Genomic DNA, 22,395 nt, shown 5'->3' with positions numbered 1-22,395 from the left:
TCAAAAACATCTGAAGGTCCTGATAATGTTTCTTCTTTGCGTTTCATTTTTCTTTCCTGTGGAAAGCGTACCTATGGTACTTAATCTGCTCTTGTTTGTGCTCTTCAGTCTGTCTTCTGACTTCAAACTATGACCCCAGTTTTAGTGTGTAACAAATTAATTCTCCTTTCTCTAACTATGGAAGTCTGACCCTAAAACTTGAGAAAATCAGACCCATAGACGACTAACTGGTTCCTTCTAAATCTTTAAAAGAGGGCCCTTGACAGACACGCCTCGCAGGAGGCTTCGCACCCCCCAGAAAAGGCGCCTGACCCCATGGACCTGGAACCATGGAGGGCCGCTGCACAGAACCACGGGCCCGAGCGGAGCCGGGGCAGTCCGCCGCAGGTCGCCAGCTCCTTCTGAGGTGACGAGCGGCTACCTAGGACTGCGTTAAATATTTCATATGGCGCACCCGAGCGCCAGCAACACGGCTTGTCTCGGGCCGTCCCTCCTAATCCCGGGGGAAGGGGCGGGTGCGTGAAAAACTAAGACAGGGAGGGGGAGAGGAAGGAAGAACCCGTCTGCTCCGGACTACCGCCTGCTGCTGCCGCTTTAAAGCGCGGCGGGCCGGCGGGGCCGCGGCGGGCCCGGGCCGCGGGGGCGGGGAGGAGGCCGCAGCGTTGCCGGGCGACGGCGAGTGGCGTTGGTGGGGGGAGTCGCTGGGCGCCGCGCCGTTCACCTTGCTCCTCACCGCTCCTCTCTCAGGAGGAGTAAATAACGGTAAATCAACTTATTTATCCACTGCCATCGCGCCGTTCGCCGCCTGCCCCTACCCGGCCTGCCGGTGAGCCCCAGCGCAGGCGTTCGGTATTAGAAAGGTCCACACAGGACAGATGGGGAACGTGATTTTAATCGGCTTTGCCGAGCGCTGAAAGGAGCGGTGTGAGGTGGGCAGCGGGGTAAGGCATGAAGCGGGCACTCAACTTGAGAGAAGGATAGATGCATCGCTGGGGGCTCAGGCTGCTGCTGGCGCTCACTGGCACCCAGCGTGCCTCAGGAGCAGAGGTGGGGGGTGTCCTTTAGCGTACCCTGAAATAGCGTGGTGGGGATAGTGCTGAGCAGCTCCCTGACAGAGGTGTAAAGCTGAGGTAAGCACTGGGGGATTGTAAATTTAAGATTCGAGGAACTAGCTCGAAACCTTCAGGAAAGACATTTGGAGGCTGAAGTTGCATGCCTTGGGTTGCTGCCTTATGCTGTACTCGTTACCTTAATGTGCAACGCTGAACGCTGACCTCAGGTGACGCGACAGATCAGGGATAAACTGTTCAGCCATGAACGTGTGTGGGCTTGCGTCGGCCTAGTCCCTTTGCCCTCACTTAAAGAGATGTCTTGGCCATAGCCAGAAAAGGTGTGCAGGTGGGCCTGCTGGCAGAAAATTGAAAGAAGAATTCAAACTCTCTAAGTCCCTAGTGTGGCATTACCTCTGTTTGTGCAAAAGGGCACGTTCTTCCCACATATTGTATCTGTTTTCTGTCATTTGCAGATACTGGTTGTTGCCCACGTGCGTTTTGCTGGCCAGAAGACATAGATGTCCCCTGCAACTGAGTCCTTGCATGAATGTTTTGAAGATGAAAGGCTACATAAACTGTTAAAGTGTACTACCTGAGGACGTTGCTACCGACATGGACATCATTATTTATTTACAGAGGCTTTAATCAGGAGGAGCTTTTTTGTAAACATGAATTGCTGGACTCTTTCCTTGAGGTGTCGTTTCTTGTTTCATGCTATTGAAACATTAATCTTAACTTATTATGACTCCTTTGTGTTGGTCAGCTCTCAGGGACATTTCCCGAGGCTTGAAAATGTGGGAGCTTTCAAGAATGTGTCAATCGTGCCAACTCAAGCCACTTGTGGGCTGCCAGACCGAAGTACTTTTTGTCATAGCTCAGTAGCTGTTGAAAGTATTAAGTCCTGCACCCAGAGGTTTTGTGTTCAGGAATGTCCATACAGGTCATCACCTTCTTCCTACAAACCGCTTCTTTCAGAAGGCCTTGGTACCTGTATCACAGAGGACAAAAGGGATTTGCATCCAGGGTCCTTCAGCAATGCTTCCAGCTTTATTTTTCATAATCACAAGGATTGCTTCTCTACTCCCCATTCTCTGAGGCTTGCAGCTTCATTTACATTAACTGTATGGTTGAAACCTGAGCAAGAAGGTGTAATGTAAGTAGTATTGAAGGTGTTTACTTTCCTGGTGCTCTTAAAAAAATTGATCATTGTAGTCACGGTCATTATTAGCAAGCTATTTAAAATTTTAAAAAGCTACAGTGAGAAACTGTGACGTTTAAAAGCTGTATTTAGGTTGGGGTCTTTGCAAATGTCAAGACAAGTAGATTTGGTTTCAGTAGCATTGACTCAGATCAGTAGCTGTCCAACTGTAATATGCATGTTTGTTCTTAAAAATCAGAATTTGTGTTTCTAATTTGCATTCCTCCTTCTAAAAAGCTGGTAGGAAAACATGTTGTGAAGGATTTGTGCTCTTGCTTCTTTCATGATGGAAAACCACCTAAAGCTTATCCCCCAGCATAAATTTACTCCTTAAAAACAAACAATGAAAGCCCCCAGATATTCCAAAATGAATATTTCTGAAGTCTAGAAGAGTGGTCAGAATTTTTCTGGAAGATCTGGGGAATGTTGGTTGAATGAGAGGTCATGTTACTACTTTAAAAAATGACCAAGTATTTAAACTACTAGTGGAGTTTCACTAGGTGTTCACAAATTAAATGTGGTCAAGCATCGTCCCTCTCTTACATGTCACATTTTTACCAAATATTGCTGTTGTAAGTGGCCCTTCAGCTTGACTGAGTCTTACTATGATGAAGAACTCTCTGAACAATGCATCACAAGTCTTGATACCTATTTTGCATGCTGCTAGGAAATATTAAGCTGTCTTGGGGGTGTGAAAATCATCACAAACAATAGAAATGTCTAAAATGATAATGATATATGTAAAATTATAGCCTGCTTTATGCAAGGATAATTACCTTAAAAATCAGCCTAACTAAAAATTGTGGTGATGGAGGGGAATTAAATGAGACTTGCAAAGCACAAGTGACTTTAGCTTGAGCTTAGGTTAAATCAGCTGAAGGTATGTGTAGATGTCTCTGGAGTTTTTGGTCTAGCATTTTCTATGTGATGGTTGAATCCTGAATGCCAGAGTCACCATGAGTTCATGCCCACACACATGTGGGCTTATCAGTCTTGTTCTGCAGAGCACATGCCTAACTTGAAGAAGAAATGTCCTGCTAATTTCCAAGCAGACTGTTGCAGTGACATGTTGAGTGAGATCCGTGAAACTCTTGTCAGTGGAACAGGTTTCTGCTTGCATTCAGCCTAAAAGCAAAATGTATGTCCTTTGTTTCAAATGATTAAGTGCTGTGTGGAAACCAGACTCTACTGCTGTCTGATTATCCATGGACTAGTGTAAAACATTAACCTCCAATTGCTACTGTATTAATAACTACACAATGTACATACTCCTGTTCAGTGGGTTTTATAGATCACTTTAAAATCTCAATGTTTTTATTCATTTTTTTGTAATAGATCACTGAATTTTTTCTGCCTTGTGAGACTGTAATTTCTACATCCTGAGTAGCTGCAATACCAGAGCCCAGTCCTGAAATTTGAAGTTGGACAGCAGTTGTTCCAGTGGTCAGGATGATAGGCCATTGTCCAGACTTTTTGCACACTTCACAGAAAGAAGCCTGTTAACTTTTCTTTTGTCACAAAATGAATACAGAGCTCCAGTAGTGGTGAAACAGGAATTGCCACCGAAGTTCGACTCAGAAGGCATTCTGCAAGAGAGAAATAATTTAATAGCAAGCTTAGATGCTTTTCCTTTTATTGTATTGGTTTAGCAAGTCCTTTAGGTTGGCAGAAAATTGACTTACCAGCTGTCCTACATTTTTCACTCCCTGATGGGGACTCGTCCCTGTTAGATGTCATTTCTGAGACCTTTTAAACCCCATTATCACAGCAGAGGCACTTCACAGACCTGGGATGCCTCATTCTAGCAAAGTCTCTGTGCTGTCACCACAACACCGAAGATAAGCCAGAGATAGCTGCTCATTTTACCAGTAGAATAGCCAAAAGTTTAACAAGGTATTTTGTTTACTGGTAAAGTGCTCTTACATCAATTTCAGCAGACCTGTAGTTTTTGGACATACCATCCTAATTTGTGTTTTCCTGCCATATGTTATACGGTTTATGCAGCTAGAGAGGGATTAGGAAAGAAGCTAGGATTGCTCTTACATAGTATCCCATTGCATCCTTCTAAGGACTCTGACGTTTCTCTTAAGCATGTGCCTGTGTAAGAGTAGATATTTTCTGCTAGAAGTTACTGTTCTGACTGAAGTGGAGATACTGATGGAAGGATCCAAAGTCTGAAGGCCCTTAAAAGATTGTGACATTCTGGGGGAACAAATAAGTGTGGATAATCAGACATCAGTAATTTTCTTCTTCGATTTCATACACCAAGTTTTCTTATGTAAATCTGGGAAGGAATAAACTTTCATACAAAGAGAGGCAAATCATATCATGTTGCGGATTTATTTGAAACCCTGATCTTCTAAGGTATAGAGTATAGATATTTGTAGGTATGCTTTTAAGTCACTGCAGATTGGAAATCTTGAAGACAAGCAAGGGAATAGTGAGCAAACACTGACTTTTGTACTCCAGTTTTTAAATTTACTTTCCCTTTAGGCAGTAAGTGCAATAAGTGAGCAGAGTTCTGTCCTTGAATTTTATTCGTTCCCCATGCTCCCTCTCTTACTGCATGTGCTCAGTTAATATAAATGCTTTCAGTAAGCCTGGGCATAGCCTGTAAGTAAGCCCTAGCAGAATACAGGAAATTGTATATGATGATAACACTTCACAATGGAATAGGAGAAGAATGAGTTGAAGCTTAGCATATATAAGTAATCATTATAGGCAGTTTATATCAATTTAGTGTGAGCTGGGGTAACTGGAAGTTAGGTGACCAGGAGACATTGGCAGTGAGAGAAATGAGCTGGAGCCTTTTACAGACAAAAAGGTTGGAGGAAATGACCTGATTGTGAAATAGGCAGTAGATGTATTTCTTAATATTATATATTTAAAGGACTAAAATCATCCTATATCTCTATATACATTCAGTTGTTTTACATTAGGAATTGGACTGTACATCTGATTTTTTTGAACATGTGCAGATGTTCCATTTGCAAGTGCTCCAGTTAATGTGTGGGGATCACCGTGCAGCTATGTTACATTCTCTAGAATGTTTTTTTCTTAGAAAGCTGCTAAAGTAGATTTGTGTTGTTTGCTTTTTCTCCCTACAACCCCACTGTAGAGAATTATGTAGTCAAGAATTGGCTCTGTGGGACTGCGAGTTACCAGAAGATGGAAACTTTACAAGGAACAGTGGTTTCATTTTGTAATCTTGGCTGAAATGGAAAATAGTGCTCTGGGTCATAAGTAATGCTTATGCCTGTTTCACCTATGTTAGCACTAGTTTTTCTTTTTTTTTTTCTCTTTTTTCTTCCTCTGTTTTCTGACTCACTTTTTTTTTTTTTTTCAGCAGTGAGTCACAATTCACATTTGTTCTTTCTAGTTTTGAAAGTGATGTGCATCAAGGTCACTTCCTTTCTTAAAGTCATGACACCTTTGGGGATAAAAACAATGTGGGGATGTTTGTTTTAGATAACTAAAATAAGCAAAAACCTGGATTATCCAATTATTGTTTATCCAGGAACTGGGTAAATCCAGTTCCTAAATATTTTGCTACTTAGTTGAGCCTTACCTCACATTTATTATCTGGCAAAACTAGCATGTTTACGAGCAAACAAAATACTGAAAAGACCAGTTAACATATATTAAGAAATGGGTTTTTAGTAATGTTTGGAAAACAGAAGTCTCTATTTGGAATATTGCTTTATTGACAATGTTCTAGCAGGCTAAAATGGTAATAGTTAAAATATTTTTGTCTTGGATGTAAAGGTGAATAATGGCAGTATCAACAAACAGCATTTTCGCTATTTTTCTTTTAGGAATCTATAGTAGGTGAGGACACTTACTGGTAGTTGAGGATTATTTTTTTCTGAAATAAGTCTAAGCAAATCCTGGTCTCATACAAATTTTATATGCTTCTTGTGATTTAGCGCATTTATTTAGACTGGCGTAACTGTTAAAATATTTGGCTTTTCATAGCTCAGTAAATTGGGGACAGAATTCCTCAAGCAGTTGAAATGGGAATGCAAAAATTAATAATTTTTGTTGTGCTCCTGGTTACCTTAACAAGATATATAGCTGTTTCACAAGCATGTATAGGCTATGCTTTCTCAGGACCCTTGGCATCATGGTGATTGGATTGGCAAAAATGTTTCAGCAGCTAGATATGCACTGTGGGTTGCTATGGATGGTATTCTTTGTACCTTATATATCAGTGTTCCATTTGATATCGATGTGAAATCTTCTGTGAAGAAAACACAACAAATGGCTGGATAGCCTGCTTGCCTTGCTGTAGTTCGCTTAGGCTAAAAAAAGGCTATGTCAAAGGGAGAATGTGGGGAAAGCTAGTGTTGTTGATACCTTACTTAGACTTATTTTTGAAATGTGCCATTTCTTCTGCTTTTTGTGGTTATATTAAATTTGACTATTTAGACTAAAGAGAAGTATGTAAGTGCCTCCATAGGGTGGGCATTGTTGCACAGCTTTGTACAAAAATTGCAGCAGAGACCTGAATAGTGCCACTGTGGTTTGTCATGAAACCCTGAAGAGAGTAGGCAATGTGGGCCCCTTTTCCAACCCAAGTGAACAGCGGTTATAATGCACAACACGAACAAAAAACCAAACCCAAAAAACCTCAAACCCAACCAACCAAAAAAAAACCCCTCATAGATTAAAACTGAAAATATCTTTGCTAAAGTTCTTCTACATTTAGTACGTCCTGTGACTTTCACTGTCACTGAGCATCTTCTCAAGAGCTGTATTTTTAACGTTTATTTTAATGTATTCTGGTTAGCATCACTTTACAGGATAGCACCTTGGCAAGAATGTGTATATGTGTGTGCCTCTGACCTTATGTTGTTTTTCTTGGTTATTTCCAAAGGTGTGTGATAGAAAAGGCTATTGATGGGCAGACTGTGTTCAAACTCTCAATCTCTGAGAAAGAGACCACGTTTTATTATCGCACAGTAAATGGTTTGCAGCCACCAATAAAAGTAATGACGCTGGGGAGAATTCTTGTGAAGAAATGGATTCATCTTAGTGTGCAGGTGAGTAAAATAAAAAACATTTAATATTTGTTGAAAGACAACATTTGTGTGAGAATGGTATATCTGTATAATATAAAAGGGTAAATTGGGGGATGCAACTGATAATTCCAGAGTCTTGTATGTAAGGATCTTAATTTGGGAGCTCGCTTTGAGATGACTGCTAATTTAGCAGAGAAATACTGTGCCTGTTCTGAACAAACAAGACTGAATTTTCTCACCTTTAAGAACATGAGTATTTGGGGTGAAAAAAACCTACTTATTTCTAACATTACCAATAAGTCTTGGGTCTCTGAGATGATTTCCTAAAAAAGAGAATGTTGTCCTTGTCTATACATCCTAATGTACTTTTATCGCAGAGGTGTGTCTCATTTAATTTAAAAAAATTCTTACAGTGTGGATAAGTAAACTTGTATGAGTTTGTGCAGGATCAATCAAGCAAGTATCTTCTAGAGCTATTACCTCTTGTTTTAAAAATATGATTCAGAATTGTTAAAACAATCCTTGTGTTCTAAAAGTCTTCTGTTGACATAACATTTTAATAAGTGTACAAATATCCACTGAGGAGAAAGCAAAATTGAGTTTGTTAAAATTTAAACTGTATGTACAAAAATCAGCAAACAAACACAGAAGAAATTAAAATTCAGTTATTTGTATGTCTTGTAATTCCCAACAGACTCTCTAGTAAATTCTATTTGTACGCCAAGTTCAACTAATAATTATAACACACAATTACCAGGTATTGAAATGTTTATCTTTTTCCTTCCTTCATTTCCTTTATCCATTCCATTAAATTTTGTTTGGTTTACAGCACAATCAAGAATAATTTTGCTGCTTTCTTGAAACTTGCTAAAAGTTATTGACTGTGATTTGGATTTTTAGTGCTGATCTTGTCACTTGTAAGAACTATCCAAGCTGATGTCTCTCTTTTTTTGCAGTTTACTTTTTTTTTTCAAGATAACAGCGTGGTAGTGCGAATAAGATTTTGGCTGTTGGATTAAAAGAATGACCTTAAGGTAGAACTAATGAACTTTACACTTCAAACACTCCAAGGGTGCTATATTACTGCTGCTGCTGTCAGCCGTGTTTTTTACTAGCCTCAGAAACTGCTAAAGCCTGGGACAGCAAAGTGAAGAGTAAAAGGGCTGGATTTAAATACACACACATATTTTACAGAGTGCTTGAGGGTCCTTTGTAATACAACTTGGTCCTTTGTTTCTTTGGGGAAGTTGTTCCTAGGAGTAAAGCAGCATAACTTCTATAGAATCTGAGGGCTTAATACATTTTACAAGTTTCTGTAAAACCTTAAATTCTGTGATTTGTGGTATTGCGGGTTTCAGCCTCTTGCTAAAGATCATAGTGGCTACAGCGTAACCCATTTAGCACTAGATTTGGCAATGGTTATGGTGTTTTTTTAGAAACTGTCCAAAAGCAATTTTTATTATGGATGAGGAAATAAATGGAAAATGAGAATATGAGAGAGAATGTGCAAACATTTGCAAAAATAACATTCGTATGGAAGTGCCCACGTCTTCAGACAATAACAGTATTTCATCATGGTATTTGTATATATTGATGTATATTTGCATATAGGTGTTTCCTTAAACTGATGAAAGTCTTCTGACGATAAAGTACAGTGTAGTTTTATAGGCCTTAGTAATTTTAAAGGCAGTGGGAGAGTCTGGAGTTTCCATCTAAAAATACAAGTTACCTGATGTTACCACAAGTGTGACTTTTGACTTCTCTGACTAAGCAGACCAGACAATGTCCATGCCGTAGGTAAGGGCACTGTAGTGTGGAGGAGAGATTCTTCTGTGGGTGACAGGTGAGCTACCTGGGATCGAGTCAGCAGAGGGGGTTGATACAATAATGGCCGCCTACGAGCTTTTCCAACTAAATCAGACCATGTAGATTTCCATGCTGTCTTTTTGAGATGGAACTGGCTCTAAAACGCATAAAGGATTAGCAATCTCATTTCGGTGTCACTGTTGTAAGCATAACCTTTATTTTATAGCAATGACAAGCCCTAGGACTGAACTCCATAGCTAATAAATCAGGAAAGTTTGCAGTCATCTTGCAGCCATGCTGGTATTGAAGTATGGATGGTGTTATCAGTGTGTTTGCTATGTAACCTCCTAAAGAAACAAAATGGAAATTTCTGGATGTGAAATGTCACATATGTGGCTGTGATATTAAGTCACAAGAACAAACTGTTCAGATGTTTTTTTCCCCAGAAGTGTATACTTTTACAGTTTTCAGGTAATATAATTCAGATGCTAGTGACAACTGAAGATGTATGTGGTAACAGCTCTTTTGTTTGTTAATTTTTTAAAAAAAATTATGCCAGAGATATGAGCAGCCAACTTATCGACAGCTAGTTTGGTTTCCCAAAAAATTGTTAGAAACATTACATGCTGCAATTAATATCCCTGGCCTTCAATATGCATGACTCCTAGTAGGTAAAGCATATTTGGTCCTATTTTTCCCTGAGACTACAAAACTTTTTACCAGTGTAACTTTTCACTTAAATTCTGCAACTTTGGTGATAACAGTGGGTCAAAATAGCTATCCTGTAAATGGTATTGGATGTAAATTTGACCAGATATTATCTACAGAGTATTGCAAAGCCGCATGTAGTATTGCATGTTTGACTGGTAGGCATGGAGGGGAATGTTGCCATGATGCCTTGCTGCTCAGTGAATGCAGACCAAATTGCAGATGTGTCAAATCTGGGGTGAATGACTCAGGACAAAACTTTATTACCAAAAGTTAGCAGTTCCTAATACCGTTAGCTAATAGAGCTTTCTAATGGGTCCTGCCCCTCAGGCAAAAACAATACTGGTTTGTTGGCTCACAGGGAGTTTATGCATCTTGTTTGTGAGGGTGCGTGTGGGAAGGACAGGGGCAGACTGCCTTGCACGCCCAGTGGTTGCAGCCAAATAATTGGGGATTGAATCACAAGGCTTTGTGTGCTAAGTTGGTGACAAGAAGAACAGCTAAGGGAGACTGAAGGATGTGGCTATAATAAGCGTTCACAGCAGATTGGTAAGCTTTTGTTTGGTTTTTAGCAAGTTGGTTGTGTTTTGTGAAGAGTGTGTGATGTAGCTGACCGTGAGACTGACTGCCTCTGCCAAGTAAGTGTGGGTCCCAGTCCATTTCTAAACAAAGTTGTGCCTAATATGAGACTGATACAGACCAAAGCCTCTAGAGTCAAGCAGTTGCTACAAGCTGGGAGCCCACAAACAGGGAAGTTCCTGTAGTCAGTAGGAAGAACTGAAATATTTGGGCATAAATGCTGGTTAACAGACACCATGACAGAGGAGTGTGAAGTACTGGTTGTAGAAACTGAGTTTAGAGAGAGCAGGAATATGGTAGGATGGCAGATATGTTTGGATTTCAGATATAGGAACGTGTGCCCACTCATTAATGATAAAAATGAAAGCTAAATGGTAGAATAGCACCAAATAGTAATTAAATGATAAGAAAGGAAAGAAAGGACAGCATAGGCTGAAAATAATTTCTTTGGAATAAAATAATTCTAGGGAAAGACAAGGCTAGTAAATGAATTCTACTGAGGTGATCCAAGAATTTAAATCCTTGGGTTTGGATTTAAATGTGTAATTCATTAGAGAGAACTACTGCTATGTGTGTCATTGGAGACTTATTCCCTAGTTTTTCTCTGGGAAACTTCTTCTAACAAGAGCAGGACTCAAACATTCCTCTGTGTTCTGCATGAAAGGTTTTTTTCATCAACTAGTTACTGGCAACTTACAAGGGATGGGCAGGGAGGGGCACCCCTTCAAAGGAGGGGCATTTCACTGGCCAAGTGGGAGACTTAAAGTGCACAGAAATCAGTACTGTTCAGTGACTACCTGCACAGGTCAAGGTCATGTGTTCTAGCTGACACTCAAACCAGAACTGTGAGCACTAAAGATGTAGACTGCACTTGGAACATACAGTGGATTCACAGCCAAAAACTCCTCCACTGGCATGCACAGGAGAGAGGAGCCAACAGTGTGGAAGAATGGAAGCTTGCAACAGCAAGTCCCAGTAGGCCGTCACTGAAGTCAGAGGCAGAGATGGGGAGAAGGAAGCACTGCTCATTCTAGGGGAAGATCAAGTTCAAGATCATCTAAGGAACTTGGAGGTGTGCAAGTCCATGGGACCTGATGAAATGCATTTGTGAGTCCTGAAGAATTTGGCAGATGAAGTTGCTAAGCCACTATCCATCATATTTGAGAAACTGTGGCAGTCCAGTGAAGTTCCCGCTGCCTGGGAAAGGGTAAACATAACCCTCATTTAAAAGGCAAAAATAGGAAGATGTAACCTCTGTGTCCAGCAAGATCATGAAGGAAATCCTCCTGGAAACTATGCTCATGGACATGGAAAATAAGGAGGTGATTTGTGATAGCCAACATGGCTTCACTGAGGGCAAATAACGCCTGACAAATTTGGTGGCATTCTATAATGGGGCTACAGTGTAGGTGAATAAGAGAACTGCAGTTGGTATCATTGACCTGGACTTGTGCAGAGCATTTGACATGGTCCTGCACAACATCCTTATCTCTAAATTGGAGAGACAAGGATATGAGGGGACTACTCAGTGAATGAGGAATTGGCTGGATGGTTGCACTCAAAAGTGGCCGGTCATCAGCAAGATGTCCAAGTAGAGACCAGTGGCAAGTGGTGCTCTTCAGGGGTACCTCTTGGGGCCAAGTCTGTTTAACATATTTTGCAAAATGGACAGTGGGATCGAGAGCACCCTTACCAAGTTTGCCTATGACACCAAGCTGTGTGGTGTGGTCAACATTGAAGGGAAGGGATGCCATCCATTGGGGCCTTGAGAGGTGGCTGTGTGTGAACCTCATGAAATTCAAGAGCTAAGACCAAGGGTCTCCAGCACATGGGTTGGAGTAATCCCAAGCACAGCTACAGCCTGGGCCAAGAATGGATTGAGAGCAGCCCTGAAGAAAAGGACTTGGAGGTTTTGGTTGATGAGAAGCTCAACATGAACCAGCAGTGTGCTCTTGCAGCCCAGAAAGCCAACTGTATCCTAGACTGCATCAAAAGAAGCATAACCAGCAGGTCAAGGGAAGCAATTCTGCCTCTCTACTCCACTTTCTGGTGAGATCCACCTTAAATACTGTGTCTGGTTCTGGGGTCCACAGAAAAAGAAAGACTGTAAAGATGTCAAAATGTATTACACTTGGCAATGAGGGTTAAGTGGTAAAAAGTTATCTTTTTTTTGTGGAAGAAGGCAAGACCTGTGTACAGTAGGAAGGTGCACTTGAGAATCATTCAGGGAACTTACTCCAATCATCCTTAAATAAATACTTTGCTTCTGTTTTCAATGAGCATAATTATAACAGTCACAGAGTTATTTCTAGGTAACAGAAATGAAAGTATGGAAACAAGTGATCATAAAGAGGTAGAAACATGAATTTGCAGGCTTATTGACTACATGCTGATGCAATCAGATGTGTTTTGTCCAGAAATTACGAAAGAACTAGTACATAAAATCCTTTGACAAATAGATTGTATACAAATCTACCAAGCCAGAGGTGGAGCTATAACACTGACATTTAGGAAGGAGTGTCATGGGCTGATGCTGGCCAGCAGTCAAGTACCCAGGCCCCCTTCATCTCTGCCAGTGGAGCAGGAGGGAGAATAGCAAAAGTGAAAACTCATGGGTCAATGATGACAGTTTAACAGCTGTGAAGGAAAGGGAGTTAGCATGAAGTTATGTGGAACGGAGTAATTCATCATTCAGTTTGGGTCAGCTGTCTTGGTTGTGTCCCCTCCCAACTTCTTTGCCCAACCCTAGCTTACCAGTGAGGTGGGATGGGGCAGCAGTGTGGGAGAAGAGAAAGGCTTGACGCTGTTCAAGTACTCTTCAGTACTAAGGACTATAGGAATGTAGTGAGATCGTGTAGGGAGAAAGTCAGAAGGGCTAAAGCTGAACTGGAACTCAGACTGGCCGGCTCTGTAAAAGATAACAAGAAGTCCTCCCATAGGTATATTAACAGTAAAAGGAGGGTCAAGGAGAATCTCCAGCCCTTATTGGTTGCAGGGGGAACATTAGTGACAAGGGATGAGGACAAGGCTGAGGTCCTTAATTCCTTCTTTACCTCAGTCTTTAATAGTAAAGATGGATATTCCCTGAGAACTCATCCTCAGGAACTGGCTGACAGGGAGGGGAGGAATAACAAAGTTGCCATGGTTCAGGAGGAAATGATTAACGACCTACTTGGCCAGTTAGATACCCACAAGTCAATGGGGCCAGATGGGATTCACCCAAGGGTGCTGTCAGGTGTGCTTGCCAAACCCCTTTCCATCATCTATCAGCAATCCTGGCAGACTGGGGAAGTTCCACTCTACTGGAGGCTGCCAGATGTTACCCCCATATATAAGAAGGGCTGGAAGGGGATTCCGGGGAACTACAGGCCTGTCAGTCTGACCTCAGTCCCGGGGAAGATCATGGAGAGGGTCATCTTGGGAGCTATCATGCAGCACATGCGTGATGGCCAGGGGATCAGGCCTAGTCAACATGGGTTTACAAAAGGTAGATCCTGTCAAACTAACCTGATCACCTTCTATGACAGGGTGACCCGCTTAATGGACAAGGGGAAGGCTGTGGCTGTGGTCTACCTGGACTTCAGTAAAGCCTTTGACATGGTTTCTCACAGCATTCTGACTGAGACACTGGCTGCCACTGGCCTTGACAGGTGGACCCTCTGCTGGGTTAAAAACTGGCTGGATGGACGGGCCCAAAGGGTGGTGGTGAATGGAACAAAATCCAACTGGAGGCCGGTCACGAGTGGCATCCCCCAGGGCTCAGTCCTGGGTCCAGTTTTGTTCAACATCTTTATCAATGACCTTGATGAAGGGATTGAATGCTCCCTCAGTAAGTTTGCAGATGACACTAAACTAGGAGGAAGTGTTGATCTGCCTGAGGGTAGGGAAGCTCTTCAAAGGAATCTGGACAGACTGGAAGGATGGGCTGAGACCAGTGGGATGAAGTTTAACAAGGCCAAGAGTAGAGTGCTGTATGTGGGACATAACAAACCCATGCAGCGCTACAGGCTTGGGGGAGACTGGCTGGAGAGCTGTCAGGCAGAGAAGCACCTGGGGTTGTTGGTTGACTGCAGGCTGAATATGAGCCAGCAGTGTGCCCAGGTGGCTGAGAAGGCCAATGGCATCTTGGCTTGTATCAAAAACAGTGTGGCCAGTAGGTCTAGGGAAGTACTTGGCATTGGTGATGCCGCACCTCGAGTACTGTGTGCAGTTCTGGGCTCCCCACCATAAGAAGGACATTGAGGTCCTTGAGCGAGTGCAGAGAAGGGCAACCAGGCTGGTGAAGGGGCTGGAGGGCAAATCCTATGAGGAGCGGCTGAGGGAGCTGGGGCTGTTTAGCTTGGAGAAGAGGAGGCTGAGGGGAGACCTTATGTCCACCTACAACTGCCTGAAGGGAGGTTGTGGAAAGGTGGGCAATGGTCTCTTCAGCCAGGTGACAGGAGATGGGACAAGGGGAAATGGCACAAAGCTGTGCCAGGGCAGGTTCAAATCAGATGTTAGGGAAAAGTTTTTCACAGAAACTGTTGTTGGGATATGGAACAGGCTGCCCAGGGAGGTGGTTGAGTCACCTTCCCTGGATGTGTTTAAAAAAACGGGTGGATGAGGTACCAATATGGTGGATGAGGTACCAATATGGTTTAGCTTGGGATGGGAGTGGCTGGATTTGATAATCTTCAAAGGTCTTTTCCAACCTTGTGATTCTGTGATTCAGCAACAGCGAAAATAATAGTGCATTATCAATGGTGTGTTAGTCACAAATTCAGAGCAGGCAACTGTATAGGGTGCTGTGAAGAGAGTTAGCTCCATCCCAGCCAGACCATGTATGAAGAGGAAAGAAGGATCTTGGCAATGCAGACCTATTTGTCTTGACACTGGCATATGAGGATTTAGAAATGATCTTTGAAGGAATAGATAAAGATGTGGAGCTAAATGAAAAAGGGGATAAAATGCAGCGTGGATTTACTAAAGATAGCTCATCACTGTCTAACCTCTTAGCTTTTTTGATGAGAAAACTGATTTTCAGGAAAAGTAAATGTGTCAGATTTCCTCTATCTGGAGTTCAGTTTAGCATTGATGTGACAACCCATAAGAAGTTGTAGGGTCAAAGGGAATGCTCATGGGGAGGGTTGGCAATAGATATTGCTCAAAGGAACATGCTTGTAATCCTGGGGGCAGGGGAGAAGGGAAGCGAAAAAGCAGTTGAATTCCTTGAGAATTAGGGTTTGGAGCAGCCTTGTGTTACATTTTCATGAATGATCTTGGCAGAAATATTAAGACTGCACTGACAATACTAGCTGGTAACATGATGTGGAGAGCCACCATCAGGAAGAGGAACTGTAAGGTGTCATACAGGAAGAATGGCATGACTGAAAGGACTAGGGTAACTGAGATGAAATAATTTGGTATTACAAAATGCAAAGTAATGAACTTGAAATCCCTCAGGATCTTTTGTGTAGTTAATCATTAGAAAATTGCTGAAGTAGTAGTCCCAGGTAGTGGTGAGTTACTGGTATGCCATGGTGACAAAAAAGGCACATGTTGGAGACACAAATCAGGAGAGGAATTCCCAGTAGTGAGAGAAAAGCATCATTGTTGCTGCTCCAGACTCTGGTGAGATTTCATGCAAAATGTTGGGTCCAATTTCTGTCATTCATGTTTAAGGGCTATAATTCAGAACAGAGCTGCTAAGCTTATGATGATTATGAAAGGCTCTATACAGGCCTTACATAAAATAGAGAACCCTCTTTTGGAATTAACCCTAGTGAAGAGTAGGAAGTCATACAGTTTTCCTCTCTAAGTCTGTTGGAGTGTAAGCACCAGGCAGAAAAAGGGACTATTTAAGTTAGAGACTGAGTCTTTTCTATTGCAGCAGAGTGTTTCTGAAAAGGTATTCTGATCAGAATAGTGGAGGTAAGAAAATGTTTGGGTTTGGTTTTAAATTTAAATTCAGTAATGTTCATAAGAAGGATAATGTGGTATAATGCATCCAACAGGAAAAGATGGTAATTCATATCAGTTAGTTATATAGGTAGGTGGTGGGAAACTTTAATTTTTTTCTCTCCTTTTTCTTGCAACGTTACTGTACAAACTGCAGCCAGCAGGATGTTGGACGTAAGTCACTAATAACCTTGGAGTAGACTGTTGGAAAAGCTACTTGAGACTAGATGGTATCAGTCTAAGAGTAACTTCATACTTTTTAATAGTTTATGTAGCCTTCTTAGTATGCAGTATATTGCTGACAGAGCTATTGGCTATCCATATTGTTATTTATACTCAATAAATATTTGAGAAAAATTAATCCTTGAAAAGTTCTGCTGAAGTAAGTTGAAGTGGATTTGCAAAAAAATTGAATTTTTTTTTTTTCTGCTCTTAAATTAATATGACTTTAACGATGTCTGCATTTATTTTCTAAGGAACTTATCCTTTTGTTTTTCAATTTCAGTTTTGTTTGTGTTTAAGACCATAAATTGTGGATCCTGTTTCCTTGAAATTACTGCCACTCTTCTAGTTGATTTCAGTTAGTGAGGATCAAGTCATTCAGGCTTCTGAAAGTCTGAGTCCTTCTGTGTGTTTGATCGTGATTTATTGTTATTTATTACTGTGGTTTTTTAGGTATATATTAGTAAGAATGTTGAAGGTATGCAGTGGAACAAAGAATATACAGTCTGAACTTAAAAGAAACTGATAGGCAGTGGAATGAAACCTCAGGAAAACGAATGTCTTAAAAATTGACTTTTAAAGAAATAAAAATATGAAAGCATAGTAATGTGTAATTAAGCCCAATTGCGTACCTCATTATCTCTGTATAGTGATACCAATATCAAATTTGTGCCACTTAGTAACAGTAGCTCCATTATGTATTTTTTCAGATTCACTTTTAAGGGTTTCTCACTTTCCCTTTGATACTTCAGAATTTATTTAACCAATTAAGAAGAGTGGAATTTAAACATGAATTTTCAGATACAGCCAGGGATGCTGTGACAGGAGACTCTTTGAGAACGTGTCGGATTGATGTATTTGTTTCATATTTAGTGTCTGCAATTATAAAAATAATCTTTTTACTAGCCTTTATTTTGCCTGATCATATCTATGTAACTATGCCATGTTTTGGCAGACTATAGCACATTAAAAGCTTTAGAAAGTAAGTTTAAAATCTAAATGCAGAGAGGTAGCCATGACTGAATTACTCTCCTGGGAGGAAAATGCTCTTAGAGTGCCTATTGAAATCAGCATTATCATTTCAATACATGTCAAATATGAGTCATTTCCTAGTTTAGGCAAAATTTCTTTATAAATCTTTAAATCTTCCAGTTCTTTCAAGAAAAGGTTAAAGTACTTATGATTTAATGAGACCGCTTTACATCATAACTGTTTGACTATCAAGAGAAAACTTGTCCTTTCCAATTTGCAAAATCCTTTTATTTTCTGCACAAGTTTTTGAGTACTTGAAAATTTATATTAAAAGCAAAGAACCTGCAACTTAAAAGCAGGTAGGAAAACATTTACTCTATATACTATCTGTGTATGTGTTACTAAATGGGAGGTGTTTTAAATTCTGTATTCCCTAAGTTTAGTAAGGACATGTAAAATGAAGGAAGCATTTTAATTTAACAAATCGCTTTGATCTTCTGTTTGAAGTAATCATTTACTCTCTATTAGGAATAGTTTGTCAACCCCAAGAAGGGAGGGGGGGAATTTTGCATTGCTTCTATGTATTGGAGCTTCTTGTCTATTAACTGTGTTTTGAAAATACGTAGGAGGATGCAGTCTGTCTGTGTGGTTGGTGCTGTGCTCCCAGCAGACAGCAGAAATAATATTACAACGTGTAAAATGTATAGAGTGTCTGTTTAGAGAACTCTTCATAGAAACAATGAGCATAGTGCACTCAGCAACTGTTTCATCTTTCAGTCTGCTATGGTTGTAGGCTATTCAGATACTACTGCTCAACTTGCAGTCTTAGAATGCTTCAGTGGTAGTAATTTGCTGTGCTACATCCAGAAGTCCTCCTGTGGTGCTTGCCTTGCCTCTTCTCATGGTGTGTGGGTAGTAGGGTGTTTTTATAACTTCAATTTGTTGGGAAACAGTTATTTCCTAGATGCCTCTGTTGTCTTTGCTTAGACTGTCTCTTTAACTACTTCCTTTCTTTAGTTCAGGCAAGTTCTTGCACATTTAGATTTGCAGTCTAAGAGCTGCCTGGGAACAGAAGAGAAGGGAATTCACCTAGGCTAAGATTTTAAATTTCAGAGAATGAAAAAAATACAGGTTTTTGTCAATGCCATCTTGATTATGTTTCTGGAAATGGAATGTTTTTTCAATTGCAAATGCAAATCCAATTTAAATCTGCCCAGACTCTATGTTATATACAGCAGGAATGGAATTAAGCTTTTGTATGACCAATGCTAGAAGAAGATAGTATTGAATGGTTTGCAAACTTATACTTGACTTGTATGGAGAGTTTCAGATGTGATTTGAAATCCATCAAGTTTCAACTTGTATTAGAAGAAGTTTGTTTCTTTATTCAAAAATATGTGGCAGCCAGTTAAAATGTATTTTTAATAGTGGAAGCGCTATGTTAAGAATGATATGCTGCCTTTTTTTTCCCCCTTCTAGTCTTGATTCTTTAAGCAACCTGCAGTTCTTAAGTCTGTGTTTTTTTCATCTGCTGTCCTTTTGCTTTTTAAATTTATGTAAAATTTATTTAGATAAAAATGAGTAAATTAGAGATAAATAATGATCTGTGCTATTTTAGAATCATAAGAGATGGGCTGTTTTGGTTTTTTATTAGAAAGTAACTTTCAGTTGTCTTCCTGAGCATACCATGTTTTTAAAAGGATAATTAATAGCAGTGAATTACACTTCTCTTGGCCATTGTAATATAAAAGATGTCTCTGTCATCTGTAGCTATGGTACATAAAATATAATTTCTAAGCATATATTTTGTTGAAAAAATTATTTAATATTGTAGTGGCATATGAATATAAAAGGTATGTCATAACATACAGAAATAGATTGCCTGTTTCTCAGAGGAGAATGTTTTGGAGGGTAAAGAAAAAATGTTCTTCCAGTGTTCAAATTCAATATTAAAAATAATAATAGAAATTGCATAGTTCTTTTCAGTGGTATGACCGAAGGGGTTCCTGACAATCAGATGCAAATATCTGAAGCTTTAGATTTTAAAGATAGGAATATTTTATCACAGTCTATATACATGCTTAGTTAGGACTTTTTAGTTTTTTAGATACTTTAAAGTAATCTTTGGTCTAAATTGACTGGTTTCTTTCCTAATTTGATAAATAAATTAGGCCTCTTTGAGCATAGGAGAATCTTACATTTCTTTAATTTTTTTTGTTTTCCTATTCAAGAAAAATGTCTCAATTCCAAATTGATCTAAATCTTTTTTCCCCACCCTGTTTGTGTGCAGAATCATGCAACCTTGTGCTTGTCTGAGGCCTTTCGTGACATTGGCAGAATTTTAAAGATTGGCATTGGTTTTGGTCGTCTTCCTCCTGAACTCAAGCCAAAAATTTTTATTCTTGAACATAATTTTTCTGGTGATATTTAGGTGTACTATTGCTGTTGACTGCAATAATAGATGGCCTATATTTCTGGCAAGGTTCATCATCGTTGCACCTGTAGGCAAACCAGCATGTGTTATTCAGATAGCTAAGGTTAAACTATCAATATTGTTCCTAATATGACATTTCAGAACTTCAAGCTTCCATTTCTTTCCACTGAAATTTCTATTGTGAAGACTTATTCTATCGTGAAGACTTATTCTCAGTATTGAGAGATATGTGCCTTTCTGTTTCCAGCTTGATGACAGTGTCTCATTGGACAATAGTGGTTCTCGGCACCAAGACTAGCCAACAGAAAAAACATCTCATCTCTCTGAGGTTTTCTAGTTGGCTTGCTTGAGTGTTGATGATAGATACTCTGTCTCTGCAAGTTACTACTTATTTGTGCCTGAGACATGTACCTCCTCCCTGCAAGGCAGGTAACTGTTTATGTAGCAGGTCAGTTAACCAGATTGTCACTCCTCTGCTGGACTTTAAGTGCATTATATTGTATTTGAAGGGCTTTTATCCTTTTCCTTAAATTGTGTTTATTGGCATCCTCATCTTTGCTGTTCATCAGTAATCTCCATGGTGTGTCCGTGCCGTATACTAAAGTGAACTTTCAGAGTATACTCCCCCAGTCATCTCCTGGCCCATCTCCAATAAAATGTGGTTGAGGCAGGTTCTACATTGATTTTTTCCTTCAGCTTTCTCCAAATATAAGCTACCAGAATGCAGTCTTCCTACATCAGGATTGGTATGCTCAGTTAACAGCACAGGTTTGGATCCCTTGCAAAGCTTTGCTGCTAAGATACTTCGTAACTCTTGAGAAAAGCAGCTATTAAAGAACCAAAAATTGAAGCTTCCAGTGAGTTGTCATCAAAAAGAGTGTAGGAGAGTTACAGTACAAAGGAATAGTTGAATGACCATTTCTAAAGGACTTTGTGATGGAAGGAAGAAAGCAGGGCAGAGAGGAGGAGGGAAGGGCCTGAAGTAAGGTTGTAGGGAGGAATATGAAAGGAATCAAAGGCAGAATTTTGTGAATCCTTGGCTATGAAGAGAAACTAAGCCTTGAAAGAAAAGATGAGACTATTTGTAAAAATCCCTTAACTGGATACATGGAACTTTTGTGGCAAGGCATTCAGAGGGCAAGAATAATTGCTTTCTTCTTATGTAAATCATCACAAAGAGAGAGAGAGGGATGGATTTGCAACCTTCTACTCCCAGCAGAGCTGTTCAGCTATTGTAGAACCAATGTATTCTTGAATTAAACTTGGGAATGACTTACAAGTCCCAGTACTGAGCAGTGCAAAGTGGTGCAAAATTCTTCACGTATAAATCAATTCAAAAGACTAGAATTTAATCTACAGCTGATAGTGTAATACAGGGTTAATAATTGTACATTAGCAACAGCTCCCTTCATTTGTGTGGGTATGTGCTTATTCTTTGACTAGTGAAGCACAGAGACTTTATTCAGAAGGGACGTTTCACTTGACATCTACATCTCATCCCTAATTTACATGATTACAAGTAGTTCAGGAAAATTCAGAATCAGTGGTTGTGCTGTATTTTAAGTGGAGGGGGCAGAGGGAAAACGTGCATTCTTATGAGATTATCTAAAATGTACTTTCAGACCTTTTGTTTCAATTAATTTTGGCAAGCCTATTTTATGTAACTGAGCTGCTAAAAAGCAGCTTGTTGAATCCTTAATACTTGTCTCCTTTCATGTTACTATAGTGATCATCAGGTCTTGGATCTGATTTGTTCTGTGACTAGGGGAAAATAGAGTCATTATGCAGAAAGAAAGCAATTGTTCTTTGGATCTGATGGCTAGGATCTTATTACGTTTTATTATTTGGAACTCATTTGCAGCACAAGAGTCACTTTTTAAACATTTCCATGTAAAAAAACCAGATTGATCAATGGTTAAAATAATAGTTAGAGCAAAGCTAAATTGTTAATTACTTCAGTTTTTAAACAGAATCTATATTTACAGTTTTGAGCTCTCACGTTCCCTCTGCCACTCCCCTGTGCAGATGTGTTTCTTCTGTCCTGAGGCATCTGTAATAGATTGATGGACTCTACTGACACAGACAATAAAGAATATTTTTTTGTTGGTATTATTCTTGTTTGGGATAGAAAGTGGCAGAGCTGTAGTTGACCATTTTATTATTACTTCATAGTGCTGAAATACTGGTGAAATTCTCAACAAGAAAAGATTAAATGAAAATTGCCAATCCATAACTGGAATGCATACTCTGTGGTAATATTTTGATTCAGCTGTTTATTTTAAAAGAATGTTTACTTATTAAAATAATAATTATTTAAAAATACAGACCATTTCTAAAGCTGTCTGTTTTTGCATTGATCTTTCTTTGCCTTCAGCCTTGTTTATCAGATAACTGACAATGTGGGTTATATCACTTGCTTTTTAACACAGTACTCAAATTACCCTTGTCCAAGAAATTAATGACGTA

General features: G+C 40.0%; 1 protein-coding gene across 1 annotated transcript in view; it reads left to right on the top strand.

Moving 5' to 3' along the window:
- The first annotated feature begins 1,696 nt into the window (after window positions 1-1,696).
- USH2A (usherin) overlaps window positions 1,697-22,395 on the top strand; it is a 385,041-nt gene continuing 364,342 nt past the window's right edge. The window contains exons 1-2 of the mRNA XM_084261650.1: window positions 1,697-2,205; window positions 7,127-7,292. Coding sequence (XP_084117776.1) covers window positions 1,721-2,205; window positions 7,127-7,292 — 651 coding nt within the window. The 5' untranslated portion in view covers window positions 1,697-1,720. The remainder of the gene's footprint in view (window positions 2,206-7,126; window positions 7,293-22,395) is intronic.

Source organism: Gallinula chloropus, assembly GCF_964237585.1.
Source record: "Gallinula chloropus genome assembly, chromosome: 3".
In the NCBI taxonomy this organism is placed as follows: Eukaryota; Metazoa; Chordata; class Aves; order Gruiformes; family Rallidae; genus Gallinula; species Gallinula chloropus.
This window is presented reverse-complemented; position numbering and strand designations above follow the sequence as displayed.